The 11,847-nt window shown below is 45.9% G+C and overlaps 1 protein-coding gene across 5 annotated transcripts in view; it reads right to left on the minus strand.

Moving 5' to 3' along the window:
* The window catches only part of METTL9 (methyltransferase 9, His-X-His N1(pi)-histidine), a 54,047-nt gene that overhangs the window by 40,304 nt on the left and 1,896 nt on the right, over positions 1–11,847 (minus strand). For 2 of the 5 annotated variants that reach the window (XR_014839486.1, XM_021085766.2), the window contains exon 1: positions 11,343–11,610. The exons of 2 other annotated variants lie outside the window; for them this stretch is intronic. Coding sequence is in view for 2 of the 3 variants with exons in the window: in XM_021085766.2 (XP_020941425.1) it covers positions 11,343–11,507 (165 nt within the window). In the remaining variant the exon portion in view is untranslated. 5 annotated transcript variants of the gene reach the window in all.

Here is an 11,847-nt window from a genome sequence, read left to right on the forward strand (position 1 = left end):
ATGCCATAGCAGCATGATTCATAACTACCGAAAAGTAGAAGCAACTCCAATGTCCATCGAGTGATGAATGGATAAACGAGAGGGGGAGTGATGAATGGATAAACGAGAGGGGACTGGTCCATTCTACAGAACACTATTCAACCACAGAAAGGAATGAGGTACTGATTCATGAGAGGACATGAAGGAACCCTGAACATAACACGAAGTGAAATACGCCAGTCGCGAAAGGCCACAAATTACATGATTTTATTCACACGAATTGTCCAGAAGAGACAGATCCAAAGACAGAAGGTAGATTGTGGTTGCCAAGGGTTTAGGGAGAGGAGGCACTGGGGAGGGTCTACAACGGAATGTGGGGTTTCTTTACCAAGTGATGGAACCGTTCTAAAATTAGAGAGTGGTGATGGGTGTACAACTTCGTGAATATACTAACAACCACTGAATTGTACACTTTAAAAAGAGGAATTTCATGGTCACGAAGCATATCTTGACAAAGCTCTTATTTTTTTAAGACATGCATATACATCTAATGCAGGTGGGCATTTTTGGTCTTTCAGAAATTTAAAATGGTTTGAAAATTTAAGTGACCAGGCAAATCACTGTCAAAATTCAAATCTTTAGGAAGTTCCCCTCATGGCTCAGTGGAAACGAATCTGACTAGTATCCACTGGGGACACAGGTTTGATCCCTGGCCTCACTCAGTGGGTTGAGGATCCTGGCATTGCCGTGAACTGTAGGGTAGGTCGCAGACGTGGCTCAGATCTCGGATCGGGCGTTGCTGTGGCTGTGATGTAGGCCAGTGACTACAGCTCCAATTCGACCCCTAGCCTGGGAATCTCACACCCTAAAAATACAAAAAAAAAAAAAAAAGCAAATTTTTAAATGCAAAACTAATCATGTCACTACTTCGCTTCACAGAAGTCTTATGAAGATTAATATCCAAAATACCTAACATGGCTTATAAGGCCCTACATGGCTTGTCAGCTCATGACACCCCCTACCAACCCATTAACACCCAGCCACTCACTATGTCCCAAAGCTGCACCCTGCTTTCTTTTTCTGGAAGGCTTCTTTCCCGAGGCTGTTTTCACATGATCTTTGCTCATCCCCTGCATTTCCCACCACCCCAACCTGCTCCCTCTGGTTAATGCAAGCTAAGCCTCAGTATGTCTTCAGATATGTTTCCCTTGAACTTCCAGACGAGGACGGATCCCCTGATCTAATGCTCTCTCACATCCCCCAAGTCTCTGAGGTAAGAGTTATGACCACTGAGCTGCATACCTGTATATAACTGCATGGTCAGTGTCTATTTTCCCAGGCAGACAGAAAGCTCCATAAAAGGTTAGGGACAATGGCTGACCAGTGCAAATACAATGTTCACAAGAAATGTTCATCTGGAGTTCCCATCATGGCTCAGTGGTTAACAAACCCGACTGGTATCCATGAGGACACGGGTTCGATCCCTGGCCTTGCTCAGTGGGTTAAGCATCCAGCGTTGCCGTGAGCTATGGTATAGGTCAAAGACGAGGCTTGGATCTGGCGTTGCTGTGGCTGTGGTGTAAGTCGGCAGCTGTAGCTCCGACTGGACCCCTAGCCTGGGAACCTTCATGTGCTGAGGGTGCAGCCCTAAAAAGCAAAAAACAATAATAATAAAGACAAAAGACAAAATAAATGAATAAATAAATAAGTAAATGTTCATCTGTTTAACAATGAATTATTGTCAAAATCGCATGCAGTCAAAGAGAATTTGGAGTTTCTAGCAAAATCCTGGAGGGAATACAAAGATAACCATAGGGATATGGGCTTCTGTCAATTTCTCAACTCCAAGGGTTTTGCTTAAACCCCGTTCTGCAAACAGTGGTTGAGCTACCTTCCCACCATAAAAATCACACCCGCACAGCAAGCAGCGAAGCAAGATGCTGAGTGCCTACCTTGTACCAGGCGCCTAGCTGAGAGCTTCATGTTTCATTCCTCACCCCTTAACTTCTGAGTAAGTGGGAAGCCTGCGGTTTCTGAGTACTCCCAGCTGATCCAAGCTCCTATTCTAGGTGCACATGGTTTTATAAGAGTTTCTTTCAAAAAATCTTCTCTCAGGAGTTCCCATCGTGGTGCAGTGGAAACAAATCCGACTAGGAACCATGAGGTTGCAGGTTCGACCCCTGGCCTTGCTCAGTGGATTGAGGATCTGGCGTTGCCGTGAGCTTTGGGGTAAGCTGCAGTTGTGGCTAGCATCTGGCGTTGCTGAGGCTGTGGTGCAGGCCAGCAGGTGCAGCTACGATTTGACCCCTAGCCTGGGAACCTCCATGTGCCACAGATGCGGCCCAAAAAAAAAAAAGCTTCTCTCTGCTTTATTCTAAGATTCACTTTTAGAAAAGAGAGCAGGACTATTCTGCCCAATTAGACTAGACTAAATATGTCTAAAGATAATCTGATCTAGATAGTAACTAAATTACCGTAGGCCAGGTTTCTCAACCTCAGCACTGCTACTACCATTTGGAGCCAGATAATCCTTGCCACTGGGGCTGCCCCATGTACTCTAAGATGTTTAGCGGCATCCCAAGTCACAACTCATCAGATGCCAATAGCACTTCCCCACCCCAAGTTGTGACAACCCAAAATATCTCAGACTCCGCCAAATGTCTCCAGGGGTTCGAAACTGCCACTGCTTAAGAATCCCTACGTGCTCTTACCCAGAAAATTTCATCAGCGTTTCTTAACCATCCCAGCTCAACAATGGTCTAGGGAAAATTAAAGATGGACTCACTGGGAGTTGCCATCATGGCTCAGTGGAAGTGAATCTGACTAGCATCCGTGAGGACGAAGGTTCATTCCCTGGCCTTGCTCAGTGGGTTAAGGATCCAGCATTGCCATGAGCTGTGGTGTAGGTCACAGACATGGCTCGGATCTGGTGTGGCTGTGGCACAGGCCAACAGCTATAGCTCTGACTTGACCCCTAGCCTGGGAACCTCTATATGCCGTGAGTGTGGCCCTAAAAAAAAAAAAAAAGAAGAAGAAAAAAAAAGATGGATCCACTGGCCTCTGAGAACTCACATTCTAGAAGAGGAAAAAAAAAAAAAAAATCAGAAACCAAGAGAAAGAAGTAATGCCATCGTAAATTGGCCAGGACCTTCAGAGCCTTAAACAAGCAGTCACCTGGAATTTTCTTATGGGGTAGTGAGTTAAGGACCTGATGGTGTCACTGCAGTGGCTTCCATATGCCACAGGAACAGCCAAAAAGAAAAAAAGAGGAAAAAAGTAGTCACCTTGCCCTTAAGGTATTAACAGAAAATCAGTGACGGAGCCCCTGCAACCATCTGGCAGTCCGCCTGGAGGTACCTCTCTCTAGACAACCAGCTTAAATGCAAAGCTGTAACTAGTTCCCACTAAGCGGCCTATTGGCAGGCTTCCCCCAGAACATTTAAGCAGCAAGTTCTTTGAACCTGTACTCCTCACAGGCTACAAAGATGTGCAGGCAAGAACAAGGTATCAGGCCTGTTCACACTGGAAGGGCTATGTGCCAGCCCCACGGCAGGGCTGGACTCCTCAGCTGGGGACCATGGTGTCTGAAAGAGCATCTCATTAGCATCTTCCTTGAAAGCTCGCTTGAATTTTGTTCAATCTATGTAAGGGAATCTTTAAAAAACAAAGTCTAATCAAGCCAGAGTCACGCCATGCCGTCGTCGGCTGAGGGTAAGTGTGAAATAGGATGTGATAACTAAACATAACGTCTCCTAAAAGATATCACAGTAAAAAAAAATCAATGTTCTCCTTACTTGCAAAAAGACTAAAGAGACTAATAATTAGCCAAGTGATAAACAGCCAAATCAGAAAGACATGAGTTTTGGAATCTGTATTTGACAGTATTAGCTAATCAAAACAACCAAGTATAAGGTCATGTCTTAAAGCTTTCATTAAGCCCACGAAATCGCCTAATCTTTACATAACTTTGAAGAATCATTCCTTTAAAGTAGAAATGCAGGAATTCCCATCATGGTTCAGCAGAAATGAATCTGACTAGTATCCATGAGGATGCAGGTTTGATCCCTGGCCTTGCGCAGTGTGTGGGGATCCGGCATTGCTGTGAGCTGTGGTGTAGGTTGCAGAGGTAGCTCGGATCTCGGATCTCAGATCTCACATTGCTGCGCCTGCGCTGTAGGAGGCCGGCAGCTATAGCTCCTATTCAATCCCTAGCCTAGGAATTTCCATATGCCACAGGTGTGGCCCTAAAAAAGACGAAAAAATAAATAAATAAATAAAATAGAAATGCAACTTCCCCTATATGTTTGCTTATCAGACTGAGAGATACAGGTAAAAAGTTTTTCTGAAATTATTTTTGTGAGTTCCTCAACTGTCAAACATGTGGTAAGTAATGTTACAGTCTTCTCTTCCAAAATACAAAGGCCTTGAGCGCATCAGTAGAGTTCACATTAGAAAGTTACTTTAAAAAACCAACTTTCTGGAGTTCCCATCATGGCTCAGTGGTTAATGAATCCGACTAGGAACCATGAGGTTGTGGGTTCGATCCCTGGCTTCACTCAGTGGGCTAAGGATCCAGCGTTGCTGTGACCTGTGGTGTAGGTCGCAGATGAGGCTCGGATCCCGAGTTGCGGTGGCTCTGGCGTAAGCCGGTGGCTACAGCTCGGATGAGACCCCTGGCCTGGGAACCTCCATATGCTTCGAGAGCAGCCCTAGAAATGGCAAAAAGACAGGAAAAAAAAAAAAAAAAAAAAACAAAACCCCAACTTCCTGACTTTAGGTAATGTGGTATATAATAAAAAATAAATATTTGGTCTTTATCCCCAGTTCCCAGGATACAGCTCCTAAAACCCTTGGGGAAACTCCAGAGTGATACAAGTGCCTTTTGGATGCTCAAGAGATGACCAGGAGGGCAGGGTGGAACTTTCAGCCCCACCTCTGACATCCAGGGAGGAGAGCAAAGCTCAAGATTGAGGTCAGTCACCAATGGCCAAAGATTTTATCACTCACACCTCAGTAATGAAACCTCCAAAAACCCCTAAAAGACAGTGTTCCAAGTGCCTCCAGGTGGCTGATCACACTCATGTGCTGGGAGGGTGGCTGACCTGGACAGGGCACGGGAGCTGTGTGCCACCCTCTCCCCCCACAGGACACCTTGCCCTATGCCTCTCTTCCATTCGGCTGTTCCTGAGTTGTGTCCTTTATAATAAACCATAAGCAGAGTTCCCATCCTGGCTCAGCAAAAATGAATCTGACTAGTATCCACGAGGACACAGGTCCGATCCCCAGCCCTGCTCAGTGGGTTAAGGATCTGGCGTTGCGGTGCCTGTGGCTCAGGCCTTCGGCTACAGCTCCAATTTAACCCCTAGCCTGGGAACTTCCTTATGCCGCAGGTGTAGCCCTAACAAGAGAAAAAAATAAAAGTAAAAAAATAAACCATAAGCATAAGTGAAGTGTTTTCCTAAGCTCTGTGAGTCGTTCCAGCACGTTACCTAAGCTGACTGAGGGAGAACCCCCAAATTTATAACCAAGGGAGACAGAAGCATGAGGGGACTGGAAACCCTCAAGTTGCACTAGCTGGCATGTGACGTGAGGGCAGTCTTGTAGGAGGGAGTCCTTACCTCTCCAGGCTGACAGTAACCCCGGGTAGTGTCAAACAGAAGTGAATCGGAGGACATCTAGCGGGTGGCTGAGAAGTGGTCAATGTCACAAGAACGACAACCAGAGGTAAGGATTTCCCCCCCCACAAGGTGAAACTGGACCAAAGCATGCACAAACGGGAGGAAGGCCAGGACTTGGAGCCCTTGTCCCATCTTTATCTAACTCACAAACTGCAAAAACAACTTGTGTTTCTGCACACGGCTACATACATTCCATGTCTAGACAGAGCTCCACTAGAGCGGGGGCAGTCTGCTCTTAAGAAGGCAATCTACTTTCACCACCCCTCAGACAACCCGAGGATTCCTAGGAGAGATACCCTGAAACAGTGGGAAAAGCCTGGGCCTTCAAACCAGACAGAGCGGCGTTCAAAATCCAACTCTGCCGTCTATTGACTGTGCTCCTGAGCAAGTTTCATCTCTCTTAGCCTCAATCTTGTCTGCAAAACGGAGAGGTACCACCTCAAAGAGTTGTTATAAGGTTTAGAGAGGAAAAGAGATTTAAAGCACCTGACACATAATAGAAACAATGATAATTTGATTTTCTTTCCCTTCCTGTCCAAGGTCCACAAGAGCCAGTCGAGAACTGAAGTTCAAGGCAACCCCCCCGGCCACCACACTCAATCTAGGCAGCCAGACATTCTCAAAAGAAATGAGTCACCAAATGAGGCCTTCGATTCCACTAAAAACCACCAAAAACAGCTCTGCTGACAGCCTCCAGCAGAATCTTTTCAACTACAGGGGCTGGTGCGACCAAGCCTGGCAACACTGACCTTGACAGCTAAGAATTCAAAAATCACATTCTAAGTTCTCCGAGGCTATCATTGCAGTCCAGACATTTAATCACTGACACCTTCCTCTGAATAAGCAGAGCAGAGGAGTAAATATACAAACCATGCATTCTTTTCCTACAAAGGATACAAACCCAAACCAACACCCTCTTCATGTGTGACTTCAACATGCAGGGTAACAAGGCACCCTCACCTCCATGCAGGGAAGCGGCTTATACAGATTAGATTAAATTGCTTCGGCTCTGAGGTAATGGATAAATTACTGACGATCTTCATTTCAAGTACTCATTGTGAGTGTTTTAGAATTCTGAGATTTTCACAGGGCTTCCGAGAATCTAAACAATGGTCTTGTACTGGAAGTACCAGGGTCCCCTAGGACACCTTCGGAGGGAACATAAAGCCTCTGGTATACCCAGAAGAGCGCATCCCCGTGTTCCGTAAAACTGAAATAAACACGTGGGTGGGGTTTCAACACAGGTTGTTAAGGAAGGAAAGAAAGCCTTGCTCAAAATCTCTTTGGTATTCAGCTGCAAAGGCCTCCAGACTCTCCCCAGCAGTTCAGAGGAGGACATGAACCTGCCCATCAGGGTCTGTCTGGCTAGCTGGCTGATGGCTCGGAGCACTGTTAACTCATGCCTGACTTGAGGACACCTGCTCAAGGGCAAAGGGGAGGAAGGGGCAGGAGACAGAATCGCCTTTGGTACAACCTTTGACCTCGGGCTGTGATGTCCAAGTATTTTTTCATTGGGGGGAAAAAAATCCAAAGCAGTTCACGTCTACCTTAAATCCATCATTGCTTGTGGCAAAGCACAGTTCTGCGTTTAAATGGAAGGTGGAAAAAAAAAAAAAAAAGTCAGATAGACACATAACTACAAGCTTAGGTTACACCTTATTAATTCCAGATATTGAATGCTATCTGTGCTTTAAAAAAAAAAAAAAAAAAAAAAAAAAAAAAAAAAAAAAGTGCAGTATGTCTGCTGGAGAAATAGCCCTGGCCTGGTTCCAGGGAGTTCCCAAAACAATTCTTTTTTTCAGTCCATCAACTGAGAAGGTGTTGAAAGACTGTCAATAGCAAAAACCTAGTTAGTGTGGCCTAAGAGTCCTTTCAAGTTTCAATAGCTCTTTAATAGTTGCATTAAACTTTAAGTACTAGGTGTGACACCTCAAAAACACTGGATGCAAAGTTTTTGTTGTTAGCTTTTGCTTTGTAAATTCCAGGTCCGCCAATACCGAAAAGCCACAAATCTAGTTTCTCACTGCCTGGCTCTATTTCTGCCCAGTAAGTCAAACTACCCACCTTGCAATCTGTGATTAAGAATGTGATGCTGATTAAAGAAGCTGGAAATTTTCTTTGGAGAAAACTCTTTTTTTTTTTTTCCTGTAAAGAGCCAGACAGTAAATATTCTAGGCTTGCAGGTCATAAAGCAGCAACTCTGCAACTCTGCCATTGAAACTGAAGGCCCTCACAGATAATAAATAAACAAATTTGGTGGCTCTTCAACAAAACTTTATTTGTGGATACTAATACTTGAATTTCATATGAGAAATTTTCACATGGTACGAAATATTTTTGCAACTATTTAAAAGTATAAAACTGGAGTTCCCGCCGAGGCCCAGTGGTTAGCAAATCCAACTAGGAACCATGAGGTTGTGGGTTCGATCCCTGGCCTTGCTCGGTGGGTTAAGGATCTGGCATTGCTGTGAGCTGTGGTGTAGGCCGGCAGCAACAGCTCCAATTAGACCCCTGGCCTGGGAACTTCCATATGCCGCGAGAGTGGCCCTAAAAAATAAGTAAATGAATAAAAGTATAAAACTATTCTTATCTCACAGTCTGTGCAAAAAAGAGCGTGTGAGCTCAATTCAACATGCAAGCCATATCCCTGCTCTGAGAGAAGCCCTTCCTTGCTTCCCCCTTTCCCAAAGTGAAACATAATCCTAGCTTTGAAACTGGCACACCAAACCAAGTTATTAAAATGGTGCTGCAGACTATGTTTTAAAGTTGCTTTAGCTCAAAGGAGTCTTGCCTCTCCAGGCTATTGTAACTAAATAGCTATTTTTAATGAATAAACATGGCCTGAGAGCTCTCTTTTTAAGCATAGAATCCACCACCATAATTTCTTAATCAAATAACCATAAGAAAACCTCATGCTAAGTATGGTTCAATCAAAACCATAACCCTACTTTCATGCAGCTCCAAAAGAACCAGATGTGGCTAGCTATGGAAACCACACAGCCAGATGAACACCAGCAGACCTTGTATAAACTACTAATTTGAAGGGGGAAAGCGTTAGAGTTAAGTTTTTTCACAAGCTACAAAGTTGATAAAGCAAAGCGGAATCCTGGAATACAGAGCTGATAACAAACCATCAACTCATCCATGATGCAGACAGAACTGTCGATTCCATTGTCTCTCACTGTGGTTCCTATACACATTTCTTCTGTTCATTCTCATCTTTATTCATGGACAACACTGCCATAATGTGAACATATCAACGCAAAACAATGTCTGGGTTGATTATTCGAAGGAAAAAGGCCAATGTCCCCCACCACCTCCCAATATTCAGAAAGCACCAGATTAGTTTTCACTTTGGAGAAATTAGCTGCTAAATAATGAAGTGCAACTGGTTAAAACATACACACATTTGAATATCTTAGAAGCATAAGGAAGTAAATGAGGTATCTGCATGCAGTATTAGTATTCCTTAGAAGCTGACAGATTCCGCTTTAAAAAGATACACAATTACAAAGTATCCTCTACAAACATCAGATGATATCACTTATATGCGGAACCTAAAAAACAAAACAAAACAAAACAAAAAGATACAAATGAACTTATTTGCGAAAGAGTCACAGACTTTGAAAAACTAATGGTTACCAAAGGGGACAAGTAGTGGGAAAGGAGGGATGGACTGGGGGTGGGGAACTGGCATATGCCAATTACATGCCAATGCCATATACATATTCCATGTACTGAGGTACACGGAATGATTGGCCGACAGGGACCTGCTGTATAGCATAGGGAACTCTACCCAATATTCTGTGATCACCTATGTGGAAAAAGAATCTGAAACAGAATGGATGTGTGTATATGTATAACTGAATCATTCTGTTGTATAGCAGAAATTATCACTACCTTGTAAATCAACTATACTTCAGTAAAACTTTAAAAACAAACAAAAAAAGTATCATCTGTTAGAGGATATTCTGAGGCTATGTCAACAGCTATAATTCTACCTAGGATCCACAAAAATCAGGTTCCTTAGTTTCTCAGTTTTTAAATTAGTCCATTTCTTTTTTGAGCACTGAAAGTATCAGGTGTACTGCAATAGAGATAATCACAAGTGTTGTAATAAACGCCTACAGCCAAAAGATTCGACCGTAATTCCATATCAATGGAAAGGTCTTCTTTTCATCCTACCCAGAACCTTAGGTCCATCGACTGTTGGAAATGACATTTCTATTTATTATTTTACACCATTATCCATGTTCCTTATGGATATGGGACATTTTGGTTAACTACAGTGTCAGTATAGCCCAACTCTAAAAATGACTAATTACTCTATAGCCAAGAATGTGGTTTTACAAGTTAAGATCACCTACTAACTTTAAGGACACTCCGAACAATATCATAGGAGTGATTACCTAACAAAGTACAAGAGCTGTGGGATTACAAAAGAAGAAAAAAAAAAGTATGTTTTCCTTTAAAAATAGAAAAAGAGCCACCATAAATATTTAATAAATAAAAACTAGATACTATTTTTCTGAATGAATTGCTCTGTCTCCTAAGATCATTCTCTAGTTTCATGAAAACACATCAAAACAACCTGGGTGTTGCTCTCTGAACACCTGGTATATTAAGAAAAGTAACACAGGAAAACGAGAAAGCTATGAAAATGATGAGACACAAGATGGAATAATTAGCTACTGCTCTCTGAGAAGCCAACATGTACTATAAATGTTGGCTATGATATGCCAACACTCTGGCAGAGTTCAAAAGCCTCTTTTCAATGAATGAAATGTTAACCGCAAACGACATTATGGTCAGATAGGACCTCCACAGGCTTCAGTGGCACAAACCTAAGCTAATGAAGACTACCCAGCCGGCCACATCGCATCATTCCACGATCCAGAACCATAACTCATTAAAAAAAAAAAAAACAAAAACACTCCTGCCCAGTTCTCTTTTAACAAAACCCTTCTAGTAAATGCTCGCACCATCTTCGTTCCTATCGCATCTCGCCAGTCAGACACCAACACCCAAGTTTAAAGGAGATCTCCCTTAGGGAAGGTTCCATAGGACAAGAGTGACGACGACCTGTCAAACGCATTTTTTTAAAGGCAGAGGGAAAATGTCACCCGAAGGAGCCAGAGAGTTAAATGGCTCACGACGCACGGTTACATTTCTTTATGACCCTTTCTTTGTACGTTCAGAGATTCAACCAGACAAAAAGAGGGACCGGCTTTTCGGTTGGATTCTCAGGGGTAATGAAGGCCGTCCGGGGTAATGGGTTTGATCCGGTTATTTAGATCTCAGGCCCCGGTGCCAGGTGGGTCCCCGTCACCACGCGCTGGCCCGAAAGTTCCTCGGTCCCGCTCCGGGGAGCCGACGCCGAGGTGGCCGAGCGCCTGCAATCACTGCCCGGGACCCGGGAACAATGTGGGGTTCCGGGGCGCCCATGCCTGGGCGGGGGAGGGACCCGGGAGGCCGTCGTCCGCCGCGCCGCGGAACAAAAGGCACCGCTGGGCCTGGACCCGGCGTCCGGCGGGGAAGACGCGGGGGAAACTTTGTGGGGCGCTGGGGCGAGGGGGCGAGGCCCGGGGGCCCCTTCGCCGCGACGCCCGGCACAATAGCCCGGCCGAGCGCGGGAAGGCCGGCCGCCACGCCCCCGCCCCGCCGGGCCCGGGTTCGGCCGCGTACCTGGTGGTTGTCCTTCCTGCCACCCGCGGCCGCCGCCGGCCCGCCCGGGCCGCTCGTCATGTTCACGTACAGGGAGCGGGTGAGTGGGCTCCGCAGCGTCCACATCCTCCTCGCCAGCCACACGGACGCCAGGCTCAGGCACAGCCAGCCCACGAACAGTCTCATCGGGGGCCGCGGCCGCTCGCTCCGATCACCGCCGGCGCCGGGGCGAGTAGGACGTGCCGCCGCCTCCAGCCGCAGCTGCCGCTGCCCGGGATCGAGCCATCGCGCCCAACTTGCCCATCCAGCCCCTTTTAGGGCCGAGGCGGGGGGCGGGGGTGGGGAAGAGCGGGCGGTGCGCAGCCTTCTCGCCTCCCCCTTCCTCTCCGCCCGCGGAACGCCGCCGCCGCGGGCGCCAGTTTCCACACGGACCACGTACGCGCTGCTGCGGCGCGCCCCCTCCGGAGCACGCTCCCTCCGCCCCTTGGGCTGTCCGGCCGGGAGGCGGGACAAAGGGAGCGCGCTC

This window comes from Sus scrofa, chromosome 3 (genome assembly GCF_054392235.1).
Source record: "Sus scrofa isolate SSC_HxYL_T2T_F1_AM1 chromosome 3, Sscrofa_HxYL_maternal_Yorkshire_Landrace_v2.0, whole genome shotgun sequence".
NCBI classification, from domain to species: Eukaryota; Metazoa; Chordata; class Mammalia; order Artiodactyla; family Suidae; genus Sus; species Sus scrofa.